At 40.9% G+C, this 26,882-nt stretch overlaps 1 protein-coding gene across 1 annotated transcript; it reads left to right on the forward strand.

Moving 5' to 3' along the window:
• The first annotated feature begins 4,207 nt into the window (after positions 1 to 4,207).
• LOC118721714 (flavin-containing monooxygenase 5) lies at positions 4,208 to 26,492 on the forward strand. Its single transcript, XM_036442907.2, has 9 exons — positions 4,208 to 4,364; positions 4,579 to 4,756; positions 9,929 to 10,117; positions 14,236 to 14,398; positions 15,148 to 15,290; positions 18,011 to 18,210; positions 19,657 to 20,009; positions 22,119 to 22,191; positions 24,748 to 26,492. The coding sequence occupies exons 2-9, from the start codon at positions 4,622 to 4,624 to the stop codon at positions 25,091 to 25,093; spliced, it is 1,602 nt and encodes a 533-aa protein (XP_036298800.1). The 5' UTR covers positions 4,208 to 4,364; positions 4,579 to 4,621; the 3' UTR covers positions 25,094 to 26,492.
• Positions 26,493 to 26,882: the final 390 nt, after the last annotated feature.

The following is a 26,882-nucleotide window of genomic DNA, read 5'->3' on the forward strand; positions in this document are numbered from 1 at the left end:
CTGTACAGAGAGGACATTTCAGGGATGGACAAACCAAGGCACCAAAAGTTTAGGCAACTTGTCCAATTTTTCCAGTTAGCCAATGTTAACTGCCGGAAGAGCGTCTAACCCCAACTCCTTTCCATTCTTTGTCCAGGTTATGTAATCTTGGTGTTAATATTAATTCTTTATTGTATAACTTCACTGAGAGGGTAGAAACCCTGGCAACTGAATAAGATTAACGGTAATCATTATCACCCTAATGATAGACCTTCGTCTCTGCCAAATCCCACCAAAGCAAGCATGAGGAAGCACAGATTGGCAAACAAGTGTGTTTGCTATCCATTATGTCCCTGACCTGGTAGGTAAAAGCAGGATGCCAGCTGGCAACATCTGCTAGTGGTAGGTTAGATATGGAGCTTGAGTAAAAGCTGTGGCCATGGGTGAAAATCTGTACAAACCTCTTTTTGAGTACATGAACTTAGACCTTTGGGTTCAGGTTAGGATTAGGTCACTGCCCTGTGGTGGAGAAATCACTGGAATGAAAGAGAGTTGAGTTTTTTTCTCCTAAAAAAAATAAAAACCGTATTTTGACATTTGACATAACTATACATTTTTAACATCAAATCACACATTAGTTTAAAATGTATCAACAAAGTACCGTATTTTTCGGACCATAAGACGCTCCGGACCATAAGACGCACCAGTTTTTAGAGAAGGGAAATGAAGAAAAAAAGATTCTGAAACAAATAGTGTCTTAAAATATTTTATGTGCATTAAAACCCAACATCACAGTCATAAACACATGTAATCAACCCTGTAAAGTAAACAGCAGCATTTAGAACCATTTTAGAGCCGGGCAAGCACACAGAGACCACACAGAGCCGGGCAAGTAAAAAAACTTTTTTTTAAAGTATATGTGTAGGCTATATTTGGACCATAAGACGCAGGGACTTTTTCCCCCCCACTTCTGGGGGGGAAAAAGTGCGTCTTATGGTCCGAAAAATACGGTAGGTCTGCTTTATAGGACTCTTACCGTACTCAAGCTCATCAGAAAATTTCCACTCCCTCTTATGACAAAGGTAATGCTTTAACACTAAGATATTATCAAGGAATCTTGGAGGACAAAATCCAGAGATTGCAAACTATCAGCTGTGCACCAAGTTTTGCCCACAGTTCTGTTTATTTTCCTTAACTAGTGCCTTTTGACTATCAATATGCCTTGCCACCAAGTTAGTGACACCCAATTTTATTCTTTCTGTTTTTTGAAAATATATTTTTATTGATTTCAGAGAGAAAAGGAGAGGGAGAGACAGATAGAAACATCAATGATGAGACAGAATCATTGATCGGCTGCCTCCTGCACGCTCCACCCTGGGCACAGAACAGGCAGCCTGGACGTGTACCTTGACCGGGGATCAAATCCTGACCTCCTGGTTCATAGGTCAGCACTCATCCACTAAGCCACGCCTGCCAGGAATCCACCTAGTGAATCCCAAGCTTTTGAGTTTGCCAGTTACTTTTGTGACATATTTCCACAGAAGGAGCAGGACATCTCAGTAATAAAACTAAATGAAGCTAAATGTTTCTATTGACTCAGTCTACAATGAAAGTTGTTAAACAATGCGATCTTGCTCACAGAGGCTCTGAATTTAAGATCTCTCTTCTTCTCTGGTTGGCAAGATCCCAAAGCCATATTAGCCTTTAATTATATATAGGATTCCCCGAAGGAAATGCTTAGCTATTTCCTATAGCTAGACATCTCTAGTACACTCATATATTCCAATTTACAAATAACTCATCTGTAAAATGATTATGTTAAGACACGCTCTTCAGAATTTCATTTTTAAAAGAGACTATTATAGTACAGGCTCACATGTGTAACTGAAAGCTTTTATGAAATATGCCAGTCTTTTAAAAGTTACAGGTCCAAAAAACAAACGTTACAGGTCCACTGTACCTATGAGTTTGTTTCTGTTTGTTCATTTATTTTATTTTTTAGATTCCACATATAGGTGAACCATATGGTATTTGCCTTTGTCTGACTTATTTCACTTAGCAAAAATCACCTAGGTCCATTCATGTTTTCACAAATGGTTAGAGTTCATTCTTTTTTTTAATAGCTATTCTGACAGGTATGAGGTGATATCTCATTGTGTTTGTTTGTTTTATATATATATATATATGTGTGTGTGTGTATATATATATATATATATATATATATATATATATATATTATTTTCAGAGAGGAAGGGAGAGGGATAGAGAGTTAGAGACATCGATGAGAAAGAAACATCAATCAGCTGCCTCCTGCACACTCCCCACTGGGAATGTGCCTGCAACCAAGGTACATGCCCTTGACCAGAATCGAACCTGGGACCTTTAAATCTGTAGGCCGACGGCTCTATCCACTGAGCCAAACCAATTAGGGCTCATTGTGGTTTTGATTTACATTTCTCTGATTATTGACATTGAGCATCTTTTCATATGTCTATTGGAAATGTTTACTCAGGTCCTCTGCCAATCCTATCTAATAAAATAGTAATATACAAATTAACCATCACTCTACCACACCCACCAGCCAATCAGTGAGTATGCAAATTAAACCAACCAAGATGGCTACAGCCTTAGAGCGAGCAGGAGCCTTGGGTTTCCCCAGCAATGGAGAAAGCCAAGTTCTCTGCACACCCTGGCTGGCCCAGGCCTCCACTTAAGGCTACAAAGTTTCAATTATAGAAGATAAATAAGTCCCAGATACCAGGGCCTCTGCTTGTGTCGCCAGGGGGTGTGGCTGGCCTGCAAACCACCATAGGACCCTCGCCCCACCCATGCTCCAATGGAACCCCCACCCTCATCCAGGACACCTTTCAGGACAAACCAGCTGGCTCTTACCCATGCACCAGGCCTCTATCCTATCTAATAAAAGAGTAATATGCAAATTGATCATCACTCCAACACACAAGATGGCTGCCCCCATGTAGACACAAGATAGCTGCCACAAGATGGCCAGCAGGGGAGGGCAGTTGGGAGGGACCAGGCCTGCAAGGGAAGTTGTGGGCAATCAAGCCTGCAGGGGAGTGCAGTTAGGGATAACCAGGCCTACAGTGGAGGGTAGTTAGGGGCAAACAAGTTGGCATGAGAGTGGTTAGGGGGTGATCAGGCTGGCAGGCAGAAGCAGTTAGGGGAATCAGGAAGGCAGGCAGATGAGTAGTTGGGAGTCAGCATTCCTGGATTGTGAGAGGGGTCCCAGATTGGAGATATCACTTACTTGTGAAATGGGGATAATGATAGTATTGCTTCACAGCATTGCTGAGAAAATATTGCCCATTCCCATTTAGCCTTTTGAACCATATCCTTGAGATATGATAAGGATTAACTCCACAAACAATACCTTTGAGGTGAAACCAGTAGATCAACACCCAGGGCGGTCATTGGCATCCAACCATTTTGAGTAAAGTTGACTGGTAGTAGTAGACGGTGAGCAAAGGTGGGTTGCATCAGCCACAGCTTACCTCCCCAACAACCCACCAGGGCAGATTCCTGGGGTGGGCCCTGACGATGGTGACCCAGTCAGTGAAATTATATTTTTAAAAAAATTAAGTTACATTTTAAAAAGCGGATATCTCGTGGGCTTTACGTCCACATGCAATGGCATAAAACACTTTTTTTTTAAATGTATTTTTTATTTTATGGAAGTTTTCAGCCTGTGTTTTTGGTCTTCTCCACCCAACTATAAGCTCCCCTTAAGTAAGAACCATAATCCACTCTGCACTGTGGGCCAGCGCCCGGGTCAGGGCCTGGGCATTGCGGAGTAAATGTCTCTCAGGACACAGAACCAAAGATCCCATCTGTGGAGTGGGGGTTAGGGTGCTGGGGCGGACCTGTCTGAACAGATCAGAAAGATTGGGCTTCTCCCCTTCAGCTGCTGGAGCATGACTTGCTCTGGGGTGGGTGACAGTGCCCCTTCACCAGGAGGAGTTTGTCACTTTAAGGTGGAAACCAGGAAGTTCGCAGTGGGTGCAGAGGGGCGGGGAGGATGGAGTTAGGTCTCTCCAGACGAGTGCAGGCAACGGCGCTGAAAAGTTGAGAAGTCTGGAGGACTCATTTTTGTCTGCCCAAAGAAGGTTCCGCCACGTTTAATTCCCCGCCTCCCTCTGCCCACCCCCACATCCTCACCCCCACCCCACCCCACCCCAGAGAGGCAGCGGGGGCGGGCCAGTGGGCGGGGTGCTGGCTGAAAGGGGTGGTGCTGCCCAGCCCCGCCCAGTTGGCTGTTGCTGTTGTTTGCGCTTTGTTGCTTTATATTTCTCTGAAAACAGTCTAAAGTGCAGTGGAGCCTCCAGACTTGCAGCTGACGGACCTGCCCGGGGCTACAGAAAGGACAGGTAGTGAGATCGCGTCTGACAACTGCGCTCGCAGGCATGGGGCTCCTAGTCCCGCCAGTAAAGCCAGTCCCAGTGGCTAAGGAGACAGCAGACTCTGGCTTCCCCAGAGACACCTGTTGCAAGTTTTGTCTGGATGCCTTGGTCAAGGTCTCTTCTTGAAACGTGTTCAGTTCACTGACGTGCGCTTTCTTGTCTTTTGCCACCCATCCTTCAGGGCACAGTGGGCAGACCCAGCCCTGTGAAGTCCTCAGGAGACCATGACCAGCAAGAGAATCGCCGTGATCGGGGCGGGCGTGAGCGGGCTCACATCCATCAAGTGCTGCCTGGACGAAGGCCTGGAGCCCGTCTGCTTTGAAAGGTCCGATGACATCGGAGGGCTCTGGAGGTTCCAGGTACGAATCTCCTGGGGTTCATAGTGTCTGGGACCCTCCCTGTAAGTTGGTACCTGAGATATTTTATCTTAGACATCTTATCTGGTGTCAGGAGATAGGATGGCCTTGACAGTGATTTAAATCTGCTGCGGTTCCGCCTGCTGACCTCTTGGTAGCAGCCATCACCTCTGTGTGGGCCCCTCTTTCCCTAGGCTGGCAGCAGAGGAGAGTGTGGGTATCAATTTTTTTCTTTTCTTTACTGATGTCCGGAACAATGGCACAGGGATCATTTTCAATGACTGAGTTGTGCTGCTATCCAGAATAGGGTGGTGTGAGGAGAGAACAGAATAACAAACAAAATATGAAGTGATGAGAAAATGTAGAGTGGTTTGCTCCTAGTCCATATTAACAGAGGATTGTAGATTACCTGCTTACAACAACAGCTCTTCCTCCTCCTCCTTCTCCTTCTCCCTTTCCCCCTCTTCCTCCTTCCTCTCCCCCTCCTCTTCCTTTTCTCCCTCCTCCACCCCCTCCTCCTCCTCCTCCTCCTCCTCCTCCTCCTCCTCCTCCTCCTCCTCCTCCTCCTCCTCCTCCTCCTCCTCCTCCTCCTGCTCCCTCTCTCTTTTGAATCCCGGTTCACTTTAGATCATTCTCTCAAAATCCTAGTCCTTGAGTAGCAAATAAAATCTGGCCTCCTTCTAGCCTTTGAACTTTTACTTCACTGGAGAAATCAAACCAGTGGGTCAAAGTCCTTGTCTCCAGAAGAAGGCAGAGGACTCCTACCACTGGACTTTCTTTCTTTCTTTTTTCTTTTTTAAATATATTTTTATTGATTTTTCACAGAGAAGAGAGAGGGATAGAGAGCTAGAAACATCAATGAGAGAGAAATATCGACCAGCTGCCTCTTGCACACCTCCCACTGGGAATGTGCCCGCAACCAAGGTACATGCCCTTGACCGGAATCAAACCTGGGACCCTTCAGTCTGCAGGCCGACGCTCTATCCACTGAGCCAAACCGGTTTTGGCTGGACTTTCTTGTCTTTGCAAATATTCAGTTTTAAAGTTGAGTTGCTTTAATATGCACACCCAACCTTGCAACTTGTTACCAAAAATTATCACCTACTTAAATGATAGTTAAGCTTATTCTATGCCAAAGAATATTAACTGCCTCTCCTGATCTCCAAAGTAACATTCATTGGGTTTGTTTTTAAACTCACTTTCTTAACCAGTGAATGGTATTGGGGTATCCAAATATGTTTCCTATTTCATAAAAATTAATAGTGTTGACTATGTAAAAAAAAAAAAAAAAAAAAAAAAAAAGATGGCTTCAGAGAGAAGGTGAGGTGATACTGGAAGCAGAGGTCAGAGTGATGCCATTGCAGGAAGAGGCCATGAGCCCACGGAATGCAGCCAGCCTCTGGAAGGTGCAAAAGGCCCGGGGAAGAGCCTAGCAGTTTCTGTAGGCCTGAAACCCGGCCTGCTCCTGGGTGTTAGTCCAGTGAGACCCCTGTCAGATGCCTGGTCTTCAGAACTACGTCAGGGGGAGTTCACACAGGAATTTTGTGTTCACTGGTGAATGCATATCCCAGGAGCAAGTGGGAGCTCTTGAACATTTCGACTGTCATTCAAACCTTTCTAGAATGATGGAAACTTTGAAGACAGGGATTAATCACATCTTGAAACTATGTTATGAAAACCATGGGAAACTGGAGGGAATGTTGCAAAAAAGAACAGGGCTGTAAGGATAATACAGTCTCGAAGCCCAAATGGGCCCATCACTCAGAAAAGAAAATACTTTTGGAGAGCAGACTAAAGGCAGGACATGCTTTGATTTGGTTGCTGTGCCTGGACCCTGACCCTCTCTGGGAGTTTGCTTCAGTTTTGACCCTTCTCTGGTCTCTGGAACAGGTTGAGATGTTTTTAACGCCATAAAAGTTCAGCCACCTTGGTATTCAACTTCAAGCTCCCGGAGGCAGACCCACAGACTGCAGACCCTAAACCGCCCCCTTACCCTGCCACACGGCACACAGATATTTCCCCTTACACTTATGTAACCATCTAGCTGGCAGGAGAAGGGGAGAAGCAGTCCCCCTCACCCCCCGGACATGAAGCCCACTACTCACTCCATATTGCCAGCATTATTAAATACATGCTGTTCATTTGTGTGTTTTTTAAAGTAGCTTCATAGCATCCCTTAGTTGAAGAGCAGTACAATCCTCTGCATCTGGGCTCTGTCTTTGGGGACCAACTCTAATTAACAATAGTCCTTTTTTAGCTCATGAGTGGATACCCCTTGGAAAACCACATCCCCATGCCTCTAGCATAATCGGTCTGGGGCATGGGCTGAAAAGGCTGTTAATTAATACTTATAATCAACAGAACATGCTACTTTTGAAATCCAGGCACAACTTAGTGTAGAGGTTAACAGCATAGTCTTGGTTCAACTCCTATATCGGCACCTACCAGCAGTGTGCTGTTGGGGAAAATCGGTAAATCTCTCTGTACCTCTGCTTCTTCATCTTTAACAAGGAGAAATTAAAAAAAAAAAAAAAAGATTATAATCATACCCACTTCATAGAGTTATTGTGGGGATTAAGTACATGAATAATTGTGTCATTCTTTAATAACAATGCCAGTTGTACAGTAAGTGCTGCATGCCAGTTATTATTCAGTAGGCCTGGAGTGGGGCCCAGGTAACTGATTTTTATCTCCAAAGTGGTTTAATCCTATTCTCTATTAAAGACTTGGAATTTTTTCTGATTATCTTCTTGACAAAATTTCAATACCATATAAACTACTTCCTTGAAAATAAATAAGCTACATCTCATCATAACTCTCTAACTTATGTTAAGACAGACCACCTACGTGTCTATTATAGATTGTGTATCATATTCATATTCAAATATCTGTTCTTTGTGACAGGTCCCAGGGATTTAGTATAAATTTTTTTTTCTTCTCAAATACCATCACTTGCGTTTTCTTTTCTCTAGTCCATCTGCCAAACAGAAGGAGGATTTACCACTTGCCTCCTTCTTGTTATTGTTGAAGCTTTATAGTAATAATTATCCCCTCTTACCCATCGAGAATACATTTCAGGATCCCCAGTGGATGCCTGAAACCACAGATAGTACCAAACCCTATATATAGTATGTTTTTTCCTATACATACATACCTCTGGTAAAGTTTAATTTATAAATTAGGCACAGAAGAGATTAACAATAATAAGAATAAAGTAGAGCAATTATACTGTAAAAAGTTATATCAATGTGGTCTCTCTTTTAAAATATCTTATTGTATTGTACTCAGCTTTATACTTACAAGAATCCCTTTATGGTTTCTCTTCAGCTTGTCAGAATTGCCAGCATCACTACTCCTGTACTTTGGGGCCATTATTAAGTAAAATAGGGTTTCTTGTGTCCTTGAACACAAGCACTGTGATATTGCTGACAGTCGATCTGATTACTAGGATGACTTACCAGCGATTAACTTGTGGAGAGCATATACAGCGTGGATATGCTAGACAAAGGGATGATTCATGCTGTCGGCAGGTTAGAAAGGACAGAATGACATTGTATCATGCTGCTCAGAACAGCCCAAAATTTAGAACTTAGGAATTGTTTATTTCTGGAATTTACCATTTAATATTTTCAAACAACGAGTAACTAAAATCCCAGAAAGCCTACTGCATATATAAATTCTCAAAATATTAATTTCAATCAATTCTTGATCTCATCACTAATGTTAAGACTGATAGTGGGAAAGTACATTCTACTACCGTATTTTTCGGACCATAAGACACACTTTTTTCCCCCCAGAAGTGGGGGGGGGGAAGTCCCTGCGTCTTATGGTCCAAATATAGCCTACACATATACTTTAAAAAAAAAAGTTTTTTTACTTGCCCAGCTCTGTGTGGTCTCTGTGTGCTTGCCCGGCTCTAAAATGGTTCTAAATGCTGCTGTTTACTTTACAGGGTTGATTACATGTGTTTATGACTGTGATATTGGGTTTTAATGCACATAAAATATTTTAGGACACTATTTGTTTCAGAATCTTTTTTTCTTCATTTCCCTTCTCTAAAAAGTGGTGCGTCTTATGGTCCAGAGCGTCTTATGGTCCGAAAAATACGGTAACTTACACTCGCTCCGGTATAAGTTCCAATTTCACCTCATTTTTTGGAAAACTGAATAATCGTCTTTTAAATGAATAAAATTGAGGTAAAATGGGAACATATACTGGATGGAATTTCAGTTAGTACAATGATTCCTGGAGAGCAGGCTCATTAGTATAATAAGGGCTGTTGTTAAATAGAGTTGGTCCCCAAAGACAGAGCCCAGATGCAAAGGACTATACTGCTCTTCAACTAAGGAATGCTAGGAAGCCACTCAAAAACCCTCACAACTTACCTAGGCTTTGAAATATGAAGACTATTACTCAGATGGGCAGTTCTCACTTGGAATTTCAGGTCATTACAGTCAGGTGACTGGGACTGGACATCTGCTATGGTCTCTTTGCTCACGTGTTTAGAACGCCACTGGGATTTCTAGAACTTTGGGGAACTGGCTGTGTATCTCTCTACCATACATTCTCTTTATGTGAATAGCTTGGGCTTCCTCACAGTACGGTAGTCTCAGGGTAGTTGGACTTTTTACATGACTGCTGACTTCCATGAGAGCAAGCTTTCTAAGAGACGTAAGCAGTGGCTGCAAGACTATTTATGACAGTTTTGGAAGCCATTCAGTATCATCCCAACTGCATGCTGTTGGTCAAAAGCAAGTTGTGCCAAAACCAGTTTGGCTCAGTGGATAGAGCGTTGGCCTGCGGACTGAAAGGTCCCAGGTTTGATTCTGGTCAGGGCCATGTACCTTGGTTGTGGGCACATCCCCAGTGTGCAGGAGGCACTGATCGATGATTCTCTCTCACTCTCTTCCTCTCTGTAAAAATCAATAATATATATATATATATATATATATATGTGTGTGTGTGTGTGTGTGTGTGTGTGTGTGTGTGTGTGTGTATAAAGCAAGTCATAAATACAGCTCAGATTCAAGAGGAAAAGACTACAGAAAGGCACAATACTAGGAGTTGTAGAGGTGTGCATAACTTTTTAAAAAATCTTTTTGAAGTGTTTATTGACTGTTTATAAACCATGAAGTTAATTCTCAAGTGGCTATGAATGCTTCTTATTTATTGCAGGAAAATCCTGAAGAAGGAAGAGCCAGTATTTATAAATCAGTGATCATCAATACTTCTAAGGAGATGATGTGCTTCAGTGACTATCCTATTCCAGATCATTTTCCTAACTTCATGCACAATTCCCAGGTCCTGGAGTATTTCAGGATGTATGCCAAAGCATTTGACCTTGTAAAGTATATCCGATTCAAGGTAGGAAATTTTGTGGGTACCTTTGTGTTTGAGGTTGTTTGTCAATTACATGAATAATGTGGTTTCATTCACCAGTGCTTACACATAAATATTGGTTTGATATCAATGTATCTATCCTACCTGGACAAAGACTACACTCTTTGTCTTCTCTGTGCCTGAAAAATATTCACAGAAAGGTCCCTCTTTTATATATTTTTGGCTGCAGCTCTAGCAACCCTCCTATCAAAATGTTTTCATTGCCTGTATTTTATACTATTTGATTGCAATAAAACAAATGAGGGGAGGTGTTTTTCTAGTTACAGAGGGAAATTGACAGGTATGGGAACTTTAAATTCCTCTGGTTCTACAACTTGTCCACTAGTGCTTAGCTCTTTTATATTTTTCTGAAGTATTTTCCAGTGCATTATTTTATACAATCACAACAACGCAGGGAAGTGAAGTGATTATTGGGAAGTTACTAAGAAAGCAAAAAAGTTAACTCTGGTGAAGAGGGAAAACCACTGAATTGGGCAACAAAAACTTGAATTCTAGTCTTTGTTCTATTATTAATCATCTTGTGACCTCAGACAAGTTCCTAAACTTCCACGTGTCTTAATTTTCTTTTCTGTAAAACAAGATGATTTTACTAGGTCACTTAAATCATTTCTTCCTGCTATAAAGTCTTCCATACTTTTCTATAGTTTTTAGCCATGACCGTAGAAGAACAGATATTTCTGACAGCTAGCACAACAAGCCTGAATCTCCCACCTTTTTTCCCTTGGATGAAAATGCTGCCAGAGGAGAACATGAGTGGGAACCATCCGCTGTTTGTCGGGTTTGTTGGGCTCGGCTGAAATAAAAATTTTCAGAAGCCGCGTGGGAGGATGAATGGTGGCAGTAGATTGTATTGGCATAGAATTACATTCCTCTGGTTCCAATGCCCCATTTTCCCAAAACCAGTCCCAGAAGAGGGGCAGCTGGAAGTTGATCAGAGCTAGAAAGAGGGTCAGTGTCCAGAGTTTTCCTTCTGTGTTGCAGCCAAGCTGGTTCAGCATCCAGAATAGACTGCAGTCAATTAGTCTGTGTGTGGAGTTGGGCCATGTGGGTGAAAGGTAGCTCAGCCCAACACCAGCAGGAGTCCCAAGAGGGCTAAGGCTACGAGAGAGAGAGAGAGAGAGAGAGAGAGAGAGAGAGAGAGAGAGAGAGAGAGAGAGAGAGAGAGAGAGAGAGAGAACACGAACACACAGAGTGAGCCAAGTGTCAGTTCTTTGTTTAGAAGTTTAGATATTTTAGGTTTTGTGCACAGTTCAGTGGCCACGCTCATTCTGGCCAGTTACCTGTTTCCAGGTGTGATTGATAGGCAAGCATTTCCCACATCACTCAGACCCTACTGGGCACATTCTAAACTGCCTTTGTCTAGTCCCTTCCCCCATCAATGAGTGGGGAGCAGATTTGGACCTGTTAAATGTAGCTTTTGGGCATAGCTGTATAAATGGCACGCCGATATCTTTTGGTCAACCCTTTCACCTCTTTCCTGTTAAATATTGTAATAACCAAGTAATTACAACGGTATCAGAAACTCTTAGGATTGCCGAAACTGGTTTGGCTCAGTGGATAGAATGTCGGTCTGCGGACTGAAAGGTCCCAGGTTTGATTCCAGTCAAGGGCATGTAACTTGGTTTCGGGCACATCCCCAGTAGGAGGTGTGCAGGAGGCAGCTGATCGATATTTCTCTCTCATTGATGTTTCTGACTCTCTCTCCCCCTCTCCCTTCCTCTCTGTAAAAAATCAATAAAATAGCCGAAACCGGTTTGGCTCAATGGATAGAGTGTCGGCTTGGGGACTGAAGGATCCCGGGTTCGATTACGGTCAAGGGCATGTACTTTGGTTGCGGGCATATCCCCAGTAGGGGGTGTGCAAGAGGCAGCTGATCGATGACTCTCTCTCATCAATGTTTCTAACTCTCTATCTCTCTCCCTTCCTCTCTGTAAAAAAATAAATAAAATATATTTTTAAAAAATCAATAAAATATGTATTTTTAAAAACCCTTAGGATCTATGCTCTTAACAACTTTCAAATGCTAGTATACCATACAGCAATGTTAGGTATAGTTACATGTAGTACATTATATCCCTTGTACTTATTTATCTTATAACTGGAAGTTTGTACCTTTTGACCACCTTAATTCAATTCCCCTATCCCCACCTCTCTTCTACTTTCTGATCATTCTGGTGAATCATGCCTTTTTCTGTTTAATAACAGTAATAAAATAGTAACATCCAGTGACATCTTCCAAAGTAAGTTGTTTCCAGCCCAATGGCATTTCTCTTCACTTGTTTAAATACTTACTGAACATGTTTGTTACCATTCTCAGTAGTCAAGATACAAAAACAAAAATAAAACAAAACCCAGTGATTTCATAGTCTAAAGAAATAGAATTTCATAGCCTAAAGAAATAGAAAAAACGAAGAAAATTTTTATTATAAACATAAGTAAACAAAAACAAAAAATATTGACCTTAAACAAAAAGTTAGCCAGATATTTCTCCAGCAAAATGGGTTTATTCAGATACAACAAAGAGTTACAATCTGGAACAGGCAACCATGTGGGCCACATGCAAGCCTACTGAGAGAGAGAGAGAGAGAGAGAGAGAGAGAGAGAGAGAGAGAGAGAATTCTTTTATAGAGGAAAGAAGAAATTGGGAGGGCAGTTGCAGAGTTCTCCCTTTTATGCTTCATGATTGACATAGGGCATGACAGATCCCCTCCCCCCACTTCCCACTTCATTTTGAGTGAGGCTTCTATTTACTTTTTTTTAAATATGGAAATGTAATACATTTCATTTATTTATTTATTTATTTATTTAATATATTTTATTGATTTTTTACAGAGAGGAGGAGAGAGGGATAGAGAGCTAGAAACGTTGATGAGAGAGAAACATCGACCATCGACCGGCTGCCTCTTGCACACCCCCTACTGGGGATGTGCCCGAAACCAATGCACATGCCCTTGACCGGAATCGAACCCGGGACCTTTCAGTCCGCAGACCTACGCTCTACCACTGAGCCAAACCGGTTTCGGCTACTTTTTTTTTTTTTTTTTTTTAAGTGATAAATGCTATGGAGATCTACATATGGCACCTCAGAGGAGGGATGCTTAACTCATCTGGGCATCAATCATCAGGCACCAGGGAAGTTTTCCTAGAGGAGATAATTAAAAGCTGAAGGGTGAGCAGGAATCAGTCAAATGAAGAAGGTATAAAAAAGATGATCCAGACAGAGGCACCAGCACTTGTAAAAGCAAGAACTATAAGTAGTGCAAGATGGCGAGAGCATAAAGATGTCATGTCTCTATTAGACCCTAGAAGCACATAGGAATACATTCTTAAGGTTTCCTTAGGGAGCCCTCTAGCTCAGTCACAGGTTTAAAGTTAGACAATGAGAACAAGACGTGGAGTAAGAAGACATCAGAGAGCCTTAGGATGTTTGCGGGTCAGGGGAGGAATAGGCATTTATTGCATAGAGTATTTTAGGAGAAGTCTAAGCTTTAGTCAAGTGTTGCATTGCCTCAGGGTAGTGATTTTCAGTCTTTTTCACTTCCTGGCACATGTACTAATTACTAAAATTCTGCAGCACACCAAAAAAAACACAAAACATTTTTTTTTTTTTTTTTTGCCAATCTGAAAAAAAGTAGGTATAATTTCAATTCATTTACACCAGATGGCTATTGTTGTGTTGGCTGTTGTCACTTATTTTTACTTGACAGTCTCAGGGAAAAGAGGTCAGTGCCTCTGACTAAATAGTCAGGTATTGCATGTTTTAAAAATGCTTGCAGCACACCACTTGAAAATCACTGCCTTAGGGGATAATCCAAGAGACCTAATAATCTGCACTTTTCTAGAAGCGGAGAAGAGTACGTCATTAGCCTGCCAACTCTATTTTATTTAGCCTCTCTCGTGGAAGTTTTCTCACTCTGGCCACATCTCACAAAAATGTTCTCACTGGTGGAATATGGACATCAAATATCCCTGCATGAGCCTTCTTGTGTGATATCAGCCCTTTGTGTCACACTCCACAAGGAGAGATGTCTGCTGTAGAGGCTGTGGTTACCATCCCCTGTTGCTATCACTTTCCTTTTCAGACCGCTGTGTGCAGTGTGAAAAAGCGGCCTGATTTCTCCACTTCAGGCCAGTGGGAGGTGGTCACGGAATGTGAAGGGGAAAAGGAGATGAATGTCTTCGATGGAGTCATGGTTTGCACCGGCCATCATACCAATGCTCACTTACCCTTGGGAAGCTTCCCTGGTGAGTAGCCTACCAGGAAGAAAGACCCTTGGACCATACCTGTGACCTTGTCCCTGAGGAATGGGGGGATTTCGTTCTGAGTGATTCTGACCTTGAGGTGAAATAAGGCTTATCCTAATTCTGTATATCCTCCTAAAAGATGTTGGGAGGTAGAGATAATGGTAATTTGGAGACTAGGGGAAAGTTAAAAGGTGCTATACAGTATATTAAGTTCCACAATGACTTTAGTTTTTCTAAGAATCCAAAGAAAAAAAGGTGGAGTTGATGTGTATTAATTAGGTTGAATAAGGATTTCAGCAACCAAGGAAACAAACAGAAATACTGAGTTAATAAGGAAGAAACTAAAGTTTAAGGAAAGAATTTATTACCGTTTGGGGCCTGGATTTTTAGGCTCAAGAGCAGTCTATGTATATTCTAGAGTTTATAAAAATATATAGTCGAATTGAAATAGGAGTGGGTATTTAAAGAGGATGAAAAAACAAAAGAGAATGGAGGTTTTCTGAAGCCATTTGTATATCTGAGTCTACAAATCCAAAATATAAACATCTCGAGGGAAGCAGACTATTTATGATACAGAAGTCACAAGGTTCTGCCTTGAGGCTATGGGGGGGGGATAGACAAAAATATTCAGACAGGCAAGTGTGCAACTGAGTAAAGGGAGGACGTGTAAAGAGTATATATATAAAAAAAAATTGTCAAATGATATCAGATAAACTATCACCTGATAATTATTTTCCCTTATCTTTCAGGAATTGAGAAGTTCAAAGGACAGTACTTCCACAGTCGAGATTATAAGAATCCAGACAGTTTCACTGGAAAGAGAGTCATTGTAATTGGCATTGGGAATTCTGGAGGCGACCTGGCTGTGGAGATTAGCCACACAGCCAAGCAGGTTTGAATCAGCAAATTATTTACTTTGCTTCTCCAAGAAAGCTGCAGGTGGACTCAACAGAGTATATAGCCCATCAGTGCCGATGGCAAGGTTTCATCACCTCGGTTGGCAACATTATGATTGATGATATGATGGAGCCAAGGTTGCCAGTTAGATTCCCATCATTCGATTGGCCTCACACTAAGGAATTAGTTCATGACAACGACTGTAGTCTTAATCCCAATTAGCTGTCTCTTCAGAGTGTGCCTCTGGCATTGAAGAAGACCAAATGATTGATGGGAGAGCTTGTCAGGAGGCAGCACCCAGAAGTGTGGATCTGTGGTTGGCCAGAAATGCCATGCTCTTATGTGAAGGAAAGCACACTGGGTCACTGAGAGCTTTTCACTCAGAGGAGGGTGGGGGACTTTTCCTCTTTACTCCCTAACTGGAAAAAAAAGAAGCACTCAAATCTTTCAAAAGACAACATGCTGCCGAAACCGGTTTGGCTCAGTGGTAGAGCGTCGGTCTGCGGACTGAAAGGTCCCAGGTTCGATTCTGGTCAAGGGCATGTACATTGGTTGCGGGCACATCCCCGGTGGGGGGTGTGCAAGAGGCAGCTGGTCGATGGTTCTCTCTCATTGACGTTTCTAGCTCTCTATCTCTTTCCCTTCCTCCTCTCTGTAAAATATCAATGAAATATATTAAAAAAAAAAAAAAAGACAACATGCTTATCAGTATGAAAGTGTCCACACTGTGGCACCTGAAGGCAGCTTGCCCCAGCCTTTGCATACAATTAGGCAACATGGAATGCTATTTTCTCTAAAGCAGTGTTTCCCAAAGTGTGGTACGTATACCCCCAGGGGTACGGGAAGAGTTTGGTGGGGGTACACGTGGGAATATGCACTGCACCGTGCTTAGCTGTGCCTAATTCTACGTTCTCATGAGTACGAGGGGTACTCATGAGAAATTATAGAAGGGGTACACATATGTCAAGTTTGGGAAACACTGCAAGCAATTTCTGTGTCCTTGAGGTTTTCTTATTTGTTTGTTTTCATCATAGATTTTCTTTTTTGTTTGTTTGTTTTCATCAGATTTTGAACTGGGAAGGAAGTGTCATTATTATAAATTCCTAGAAAAAGACATGTCATTTTTATATTTTGTCTTTATTGAATCATAACTGTCAGCGATAGTTAAATATCTGGTTGTTCTTCCAATAACTTTAATTAAGGTGTGCTTCCCCACAAATATGTTTAAAAAATTTTTAATATATGTATATTTTTTATTGATTTCAGAGAGAAAGGGAGAGGAAGAGAGAGAGAGGAACGCCAATCAGCTGCCTCCTGCATGCCCCAAGCCTGCAACCCAGACATGTGTCCTAATGGTAATTGAACTGGCGATCTCTTGGTTCATGGGTCAATGCTCAAGCCCAACTGGGCTTAAATTATTTTTTAAACAGAAGTTTAATGCTACAACTTGGTTACATGACCTATACTCAGAAACTCCATTCTCAGTCCTATCTCCATTTATCACCACAAAAGTGATTTCAGATGCTCCATGAATTAATTCAACAGCATCTATCAAGAAATTGTTATATAAACAAGAAAGGGTAAAAATGTGTGTGGGTATTATGATAAAAAGAATTTACAAGGTATGTAGTGGGGATCCAAAGCATGAGCCTTCTTTAATATCATTGACTTGTCCAATGGTCAGTTATAAGGGAACTAGGGGCCTTACATGCAATGAGAAACAGTAAATTGCCGAGGAACAAAGCATCCCACTTTGATGGAGATAAGGTAGTTGTGTCTGAGAGAGCCTGGGAAAACAAATGGCAAAACAATGTCTGCTTAGCAGGGACAGCACTGTCACACCAGTAAAGGAAGTCAAAGAAACTCAATTGCTGGATATGACTCTTTGCTTTACATATTAAATTGTACTTATGAGAGATGGTTTGTAAATCAAACATCCTATATAATAAAAGTCTAATATGCAAATCGATTGGTCGCTATGATGCACACTGACCACCAGGGGGCAGATGCTTAACACAGGAGCTGCCCACAGCCCACAGGCCCTAGGCCGGCCAAGGTGGGTGCCAGCAGGGGCCCTGGGACTGCCCCACCGGTTGCCCCACAAATTGGCCCTGATCTCAGGCCAGGGCTAGGGACTCTACATGGGCACAAATTTTGTGCACCAGGCCTCTAGTTTTAAATAAAACTATAAATGTCAAGAGTATCAAGGACAGTTTGTTATAAGAATTTTTGTGCTATAATGCTTTTGTGAAGAGGAAACATTCCTTTCTTTTTTTTTCTAATTTATTTTTTGTAAAATAGGTTTCTATTGATTTTAGAGAGAGGAAGGGAGAGGAAGAGAAAGATAGAAATTTCAATGATAAGAGAATCATCCATTCCCCCTCCTGCATTCCTCTTACTGGTTAGGGCTTGATAAGGATCTTAAAAGTGAATAGGTTTTAGAGAATTAAGTGAATAGGGGCTTTTCAAGGAGGCATGATGACAGTAAAATGCAGTGGTGGTGAAGAGCAAGACATATTCTTGGTCAGTGACTATATCAATTTAATTGTAAGCTTAGTATCTGAGAAGGAAAATAGCAGGAAATAAAAAAAGATTGTGCAGGCACTGAAAAGCCAGACTAATGAGTTTAAACTTACTCTTGAGGAAAACAGGGTACTGTTAAAGGATGATGAACCAAAGAATGGTAAAAGCAAACAATTTTTTTCTGTGCCCTAGGTTTTCCTCAGCACCAGGAGAGGGGCTTGGATCCTGAATCGTGTAGGGGACCAAGGATATCCGTTTGATATGTTGTTCAACTCTCGGCTTACACATTTATTTTCGAAGATTGTTGGTCAATCATTAGCAAACACATATATGGAAAGAAGGATGAACCAAAGGTTTGACCACAAAATGTATGGCCTAAAGCCTAAACACAGGTATGTTCTCAGGATGGGATCAAACTCACAACCTGGTCTGTGCCCTGACCAGGAGTCAAACCTGCCACCTTTTGGTATATGGGACAACACTCCAACAGATTGAGCCATGCCAGCCAGAGCAGTACTAGTTCTTTTTATGTGATGTCCAACAACAACAAAATGGTGGCAGAGGGCAGTACATGAATCATTCATTCATCCAACAAACATTGAGCACCTCTTACAAGCCAAGCATTATACTGGGAATGAGCATGCAGATATTAAAGACCTAATAGTAATACTAATACAAACAATAGTACCTTACCTTTTTGAGGACTTAACATGACAAGCACAGTACTAAATGAGTTCTATGCATTATCTCATTTAGCCCTCACACAACAGTCCTATAGATGGGTTTTTCCCCTCCATTTTACAAACATTGATACTTAGAGGAACTATCCCAAGAGCACACAAGCAATAAATGGCAGAGTCGAGAAGTGGATTTTACCTTAAGAACTCTAATGATGAGACTGACAATAGGATAAGATAGAGAAATGCATGGCATGCTATGGGAGCATGAAGGATGGGAATCCTCACACAGCTCCTGAAAACATTTTTTAGAAGCTGATTTTAAATCCAACTTTTTCCCCCCTTCAACATTTTATTTTTTAAATGTTCAGATTTACTTCAGACAATATAGTAAGGATAATGAGCACCAATACCTTTCACTTAGATTCACTAAATTTGCTTTCTCTCTCTCTCTCTCTCTCTCTCTCTCTCTCTCTCTCTCTCTCTCTCTCTCAATTATATCATACATAATACATACATACATTTTCTGAACCATTTAAATAGAAGGTGCTATCATCAAGACACTTTACCCTAAATTGTTCAACATGCATTACCTGAGAAAAAGGGCATTCTCCTACATAAGCATAATACAATGACCATACTTGGAAAATTTAACATTGATAAAATATCATTATCTAATATATTCAAATTTACTGTTGTCCCAATAATATATATTTATAGCTTTCTTTTTTCAAATATAAAATCCTATCAGGTATTACACCATTGCATTTAGCTGTCCTGTCTCTTTAATTTCTCTTAATTTGAAATAATTCTCCTTTTTTAAAAAGACCCAAGCCAATTGTTCTGCAGAAAGTCTGTATGGTTTTTTGAGAAACCATACATGCACTCTCCAAATGAAACCATTCTTCCTTCACTTCTCTAACATCTTTCCTTTCAGTGACATCCAGGGTACAACTTCTGCTCTGAGATCCTGAACTGTGCCAGTATACATTAGACCTTTCCCAAATCCCATGGATAGACCAAGATGGAGGCCATTGGCATATTGTTTAACCACCTCCATCAAAATGGAATTTTACTTTCGTGTTAACTGATTTTTCTCTCCCTCCCTGCCCCCATGATCACTCTCCTTTCTTTATTTTTGGTCTTTCTCACTACTCACAGGGCTCTGAGCCAGCATCCGACAGTCAATGATGATCTGCCAAATCGTATAATTTCTGGGAGGGTGAAGGTGAAAGGAAATGTCAAGGAATTCACAGAGACAGCTGCCATATTTGAAGACGGCTCCAGGGAGGATGACATTGATGCCGTTATCTTTGCCACCGGCTATAGCTTTGCTTTTCCTTTCCTTGAAGATTCTGTCAGAGTAGTAAAAAACAAGATATCCCTGTATAAAAAAGTCTTCCCTCCTAACCTGGAAAAGCCAACTCTTGCATTCATAGGCTTGATCCAGCCCTTGGGTGCCATTATGCCCATTTCAGAGCTCCAAGGCCGCTGGGTCACTCAAGTATTTAAAGGTAAGTAATCATGCAACTTGACGACTTAATTTCTTGTAGTATGTTTAATTATACTTATGTTCTTGCTTTATTTTATTTTTTAATTAAAATTTTCAAGGTTGTCATAATTGCAGGGATCCCCCTTTTCACCACCCTTCACTCATTTCCACCCACCCCTTTCCCACCCCTCCTTTCCTCTTATCCTTCCTTCTTCCCATCCTCCCTAAGCAATGGGAAAAAATCCTCAAGTAAAGATTAAAGAAAATAGTAGTAGTAGTAGTAGTAGTAATAATAGTAAACTGAAAACCTAAGATAAGAAGAGGAAGATAAAAAATGTGGTAAAAATATAATACGTATCTGAATAAGTAAATACTGCAAGATCAGTATCAATGAATTAAGAAAGAATTGTACCACAGAATATTGTATATGTACATAGAAGTTTTTATTTTTAATTTTAATTTTTTGCTTTTGATAAATTGGCTGCCTCTCCAAGGCAAGAAATATACTTCCTTCCCCCATAATGTTTCTAGTTAATAGAAGTAAAAGGTATGGTTGTACTATAAGAAGCAATTTGGAAATCAACTCTCAAAATATGTTTCTCAAGCATCATAAGGGACCTCTGCTTAATCTCAAATGAAGCATTTCAGCATTTCCTCATTGACTTATGAATATAAGTAATAATTCCCAAATGAGAAACCACATGGTGAAATACAGAAGTCTATTTCTTGAGTGGGGAGTTTCTGAGTCTCACAGTGTAAGGGGGACACCAGGATAAGAACGGGCCTGTGCCCAGAGGAAGGCAACCGACATGGGATAGCACGTGAAGCCTGTGGTGTGGGGACCTTGTGCTCTGCTGCTGACGATAAGATTTGAAGAAGTTATGACCGTTGTTTTCAAATATTTGAAGGCCTGTCATATAAGATTAGACTCTGTGGCTTCAAAAGGCAGAGCTAAGTCCAACAGTGCAAGTTGCATGGAAGTAGATTTGGGGATCAAATAAAGAGAATATGTTCCAGCAACTAGAGCAGCCACATAATTAAATCATCTCCTCAGAAGGTAATGATGTCAGCATTGAGGTTGAAGGAGGAAAGAGATAACCATTTGATGAGTGTATTTGTAAAGAGAAGGCTTGTGTACAGTAAAATATATTACCATCCAGAATTTTAAGGAGTAACACCTTATGGCTGGGTGTGACAAAATTTATCTGCATGCATGCCCTAACAGGTTTGGCTCAGTGGCTGGAGCGTCGCCTGCGGACTGAAGGGTCCCAGGTTCGATTGCGGTCAAGGGCATGTACCTTGGTTTCGGGTACATCCCCAGTAGGGGGTGTTGCAGGAGGAAGCTGACCGATGTGTCCCACTCATTGATGTTTCTAACTCTCTATCCCTATCCCTTCCTCTCTGTAAAAAATCAATAAAATATATATTTTTAAAAAATTATCTGCATGGCATAGTGCCTATAAATCTGGGCATAACGCTAATTCTTTAAACTTAAGAGTTGGTTATATTGGCTTAAATACTATTCTACCTTTCTAGCCAGGTCCTTGATGTCAAATTCCTACTATCGGAACTGTGCATCAGTGTTTAAATTTATCTGTCAAGGTTGGACATTATGAGTTGCCCTTAGCCTTACCCCCATCCTGACCAAATAAAGTTTAGAAGGTGAGGCTTATCTTCCATAGGACTATAGGCATGAAATGGGATTGAACATTATTTTTTACTTCCTTCTCCTGGGTTATAAAACCTCTTTGTTATTAAGAGTACAACTGTGGTTGTGTTCCCCTGCTCTTTTACTTTGTACTTTATTTTCCATATACTTTAAGGCCATTTATTATTTCCTTGTGTCCATACTTTATTTCTCTAATAAAGGACTATGCTAGGGAGGAACCAGGAACCGGTTGGAAGGCAGAGTTAAGCAAGTATCTTCCAAAGACAAAGGAGAATATAGAAAGCTACTGTTGTTAGTTTATATTATTATATTATGGCGGTGGTAGGATAAAGGTTTAACCTCCTGGAGTAAAGAAAACTACCCTGTATTTCTTTGAATTCTCCAGGACACAGTAATTGTTAATAGGATTATTGTTCCTACTGAGGTAGCTTTACACTTATATTTTTGTTTTTTTCTCTTTAGGGCTAAAGACATTGCCCTCAAAAAATGAAATGATGACAGAAATAGCTAAGGCTCAAGGACAAATGGAAAAAAGGTGAGAAATTCTCCCAGGAAAATACGTGCTTCATTTTTCTATTTAATAAGAACAATATTGTACTATAGTAATCTTCAATTGTGTTAGTTTAAGGATTGAGATTGTATTGCGCAGGAAAAGGAAATAAGAGTTTGTGACAACAGACTGAAGAAATAGTACCAAGTGGTTCAGATATGGAGGGGAAAGAAGAGACAAGCTTACGAAAAGTGTTTAAAATCCTGTATGTAGGGCCTGAAAGAAATTTTCAAGTAGGAAAAGACACTTGAAGAGAAAATCAGGCCTATGGTTTCTGGCACTATTATTTGAAATGCTAGCAGAGCCACCAGAGACAGGAAGAATGACAAAAAACTGAGTGATAAATATGGTCGAATTCCAAATCCACTGGTAGGGTTACAAATCTGCAGAGGTCATTGTTCACACTGGCTCCTGGTGTGAATAGTCTGTGTGATATGAAAAGGTGGTAGCATCAACCAGCTGCTCAGTGCTTGGGTGGACACAGTAATTTAGCAACCTGAATTTCAGAACTGAGCTTATTGTGATTTGGACCAAGTGGAAGTTGATGGTAAGTTCCTAAAATTGTGTGCTAAAGTCAGAGGCACAATCATCCAAGCCTAAAGATGTAGTTTTTGTGGAATTGGTTATACTAGCGTTCCTCTTCCCTATCCTGGAGGAGGAGAGAGTTTTTATTTAACCCTGGTACCCTTTCCAGGTCCTCTAGTTTCCTCTTTCCTTTCACTGCCAAATGTCTGCCGTAAATATTCTGCATGATATGCTCAATTCTCATCCTTTTCTCTCTCTGAAGGCCCCTGTATTGTAACTCCTTGCTACGGCTCTCCTGATAGTCATCCATGCCCATCTTCATTTTCCTCCTGGAGTTTGACACTTTTAAACATCTCATCCTTCTTGGAGTGCTTTCTTTCCTTGTTTTTCTGGGACTAATATACCTTATTTCAACGTTCCTGTTCCCTTTACTTTGGCTTATTTTTGTCTGGCCACCTGACTGAGCAGTCCCTATGGATATAATTCACCCTTTATTGAGAGTCCATTAGGTACATACACTAGATGGTTTATATGTATGAATTTATTTATTCCTCATAACAACCCTACAAGGCAGGTACTAGTGAATCTCTCTGTGAAAGATGCATGAATACTACAGCTTGCAACCCAGGATAGGATAAATGTATGTCTATAAATCCTTGAGCAAACATGGCATCCATAAAGGAGAGCTCCCAAATTCTGTCCTGTCTTACCTTCTTCTCTTCTAAACTTTAGAATCTGCCGGTTCCTGTGGAATTTTATTTCATCAGTTCTACTTCAGATTTATCTTCTTTTTTTTTTTTCCTGTCCTTGTTTTGGATTCTCCTAATAAGCCCATCTAATTTCAATTAATTTGACATGGCCTTTTCTCTTACTTCCTTTCTGTCCCACTGTTTTTTGTTTTATTTTTATTCTAGAAAGGAAAAAAAAAAAAGAAAGAAAGAAAGTTACCAGTTAGCTCTCTAAATCTCAATCCTACCACACAGGTATCATGATTACCACATTTCCCCTCTAAAAATCCCTTGTAGCTTTTCAAATCTGCATTTGGTGTAATCATCCCACCAATCTCCATTTGGAGCGTTACTTCCTCTTGTGGAATAAGTCATCCCCCTCCTCCCCTTTCAAGATTCTGAATTAACATGGGCCATCCAAAGTTGCGCTCTGTGGACCCCATTACCACTGCCCTGGTAAAACAGTTGTGAGTCCCAAGCTTCAGAATGTTTATGATGGGTTCTCTCTTTCTGATAAGATCAGAGTCCCCTGCATCTGGAACTGCTATACTTGCCTCTCTCTATCCATCCTTGTTTTCCACAACATTCCTCCTCTACTGTAGGTAATGCCTACAGATATTTTATACTCACATCCTACTCTCATTCCTGCTTAATTCCTTCACTCTGCTGCCCCCCTGATTTGCAATACTTTCTTCTTTGTTGTCAGCTTGTTTGTGTCTTCCACATCCTTCAAGGACATATTATAGCTCTATTTTAACTACCCTCTTCTACATTTCTACTTAGCAGTCTAAGATCACATGATTTTCCAAAACTCTTCTATGTTTCACGTGTATCTATCTTCTATTCTTCTCCTTAAGGATAGAGACAATATCTTATCTTTCTTCTCTATTTTCCATACCTCCTAGACCAGTGGTCAACAAACCGTGGCTCTAGAGCCACATGTAGCTCTTTGGCCCCTTGAATGTGGCTCTTCCACAAAATACCACGGCCTGGGAGAGGCTGTTTTGAAGAAGTGGCGTTAGGAGAAGTTTAAGTTAAAAAAACTTGGCTCTCAAAAGAAATTTCAATAGTTGTACTGTTGATATTTGGCTCTGTTGAATAATGAGTTTGCCAACCACCAGTAGGCCAAAGAGCCGCAGATGGCTCGCAAGCCGCAGTTTGCCGACCACTGTCCTAGACCAATATTGAGCTGATAACAGACATTTAGAAAGCGCTGATTAGTTGACTGATTGATTGGTTGACTGACTAAATTATTGATAGGCCATGACTTTTGTCTTCTCTGCTTCAGGTATGTGGAGAGCCAGCGCCATACCATTCAGGCAGACTATGTAGACACCACGGAAGAGCTTGCTGATCTGGTGGGCGTCAGGCCCAATCTGCTGTCTCTAGCTTTCGCCGACCCCAAATTGGCATGGCACTTATTAACAGGACCCTGCACTCCAATCCAGTATCGTCTACAGGGTCCTGGAAAGTGGGAAGGAGCTCGGAAAGCCATCCTCACCACAGAAGATCGTATCAGGAAGCCTATGATGACAAGAGAGGTTGAAAGCAGTGATTCCATGACTTCAACAATAACAATGGCCAGGTTTATGCTAGCCATTGTTATCTTTGCTGTAATGATAACCTATTTTTAGCTGGATCTAGAGATGCCTTTAGACTCTGACAAGATTGAATTCCTCTTGAGTTTCACCAAAAATCTTTTATTTCCCTTTCCAAAGCATTAATCCTCTTTCCCCTACAAGGCAATTCCAGCCTTTCATTCATATTGACTTATCTCCCTTCTTCTTAAGACCCATCATGTTTTCCTTCCAGCAATCCCTGGTCTGTAAGCTCTGATACTCTGTTAGTCTTTTTATGCCCTTAGCAGAGTTATTACATGATAGGTGCTTAATAAATGTTTGTTGTTATCAAATATTATGGTAGGGAGCAGAAGTCAATATCTGTATAAGAAATGGGTGATTCCATGTAACTAAGTTTCTGATAGGATTTAGTTTTCTATTAGAAGCTCAACTTTTAGTTTTTAATATTGAAATTAAGTGTGTTTCCTGAGGGATAAAAAGAAATAACGGTCTTATAACAGTTGTGTATACCTAAGATATATACATACTTATTTTGTCTCATTAGCTGTTCACTAGTGTATCTGATATCTGGTCATTCTGATTCTTTTTCCCTCAGCAAAAGGTCTTTATTATCTCAATGAAGGAACTACCTTAAACTTTCTAGGATCATGGGTCATTCTAATAATCTAACATTTGCAGAAAGTTCAACCAGGAGACCGGAAGTTCTATTGCTCTCTATGATGTGCGCTAACCACCAGGGGGAAGTGCAGAATGAAGGAAGGCCGGAGCCAGCAGCCAGCAGCAGGGGGGAAGGCCCTGGCTGGCAGGCAGAAGGCCCCAATTGGCCCTGATCTCTAGCTAGGCCTAGGGATCCTACCGGTGCATGAATTTCATGCATCAGGCCTCTAGTGTTTTAATAAATTAATAAGAGGGGAAGAATACACAAATCTCCAACCCAGAATTCCGAATAACTTATGTAGACACTCTGCCTTTGTCAGACTATATATATCACTTGATTCTCTCACCTGTTTCCTTCTTGAACTAGTAAATTCCGTGGAGGAAGATACTTTGTAAGTAATCTGTTTGTTGTTAGTGCTGCCTAAAACATATGACCTGAGTACGTTAATGATTACTTAATTGCATAAGTAAATTTGACATAAGATGTAAAAGTATGAATGTATTTTTAAAGGATCAAATAATATAGTGAATGTATCTCAACATAAATATACACATACATACAAAAGTATTATTAAGGAAAGGAGTGCTTAACATTTTGAAATGTTCTAGAAAACAGGGCAAGCCTGTTCTAGAAAATACTCTGGAATAGATCATTGACCAGACTCAGAATGTCATCTCTAATGTCCTGTTTGGTTTGAAACACAAATGTATATCCTGTCTGTAATTTACAGGCATACCTTAGAGATATTGTGATTTCAGTTCCAGACCACCATAATAAAACAAGTACTGCAATAAAGCGAGTTTTAGTCATTTTGCTGGTGGAGGGTCTTGCCTTCAATTAAAAATGCAACACCTCTGAGACGCAGTCAAGCAAAGCACAATAAAATGAAGTATTCCATAAATTCTAAAGCACACATCTACCACTCCTCCTTGTCTGTGAAAGTCGGTATCTTAGCACAAGAAAGGAGGAGTGGTAGACATCTTCCTTGGTCCTCACAGCTGTTTATCCCTGCTTTTTCAAATTTCCACCTTTAAAAAAAACAACATATATTTTACTGATTTTTTTACAGAGGAAGAGAGAGGGATAGAGAGTTAGAAACATCCATCAGCTGCCTCCTGCACACTCCCCACTGGGTATGTGCCTGAAACCAAGGTATATGCCCTTGACTAGAATTAAACCTGGGAC

The sequence above is a fragment of the Pipistrellus kuhlii genome, unplaced genomic scaffold (assembly GCF_014108245.1).
Source record: "Pipistrellus kuhlii isolate mPipKuh1 unplaced genomic scaffold, mPipKuh1.p scaffold_m20_p_18, whole genome shotgun sequence".
NCBI classification, from domain to species: Eukaryota; Metazoa; Chordata; class Mammalia; order Chiroptera; family Vespertilionidae; genus Pipistrellus; species Pipistrellus kuhlii.

Excerpts from the sequence above, each read along its gene's own strand:
- LOC118721714 (XM_036442907.2), top strand. The coding sequence starts at position 4,622 with ATGACCAGCAAGAGAATCGCCGTGATCGGGGCGGGCGTGAGCGGGCTC. Across the intron at positions 14,399-15,147 it reads ACCCTTGGGAAGCTTCCCTG|GAATTGAGAAGTTCAAAGGA; the intron begins GTGAGTAGCCTA and ends CTTATCTTTCAG. Across the intron at positions 22,192-24,747 it reads CAAGGACAAATGGAAAAAAG|GTATGTGGAGAGCCAGCGCC; the intron begins GTGAGAAATTCT and ends TCTCTGCTTCAG.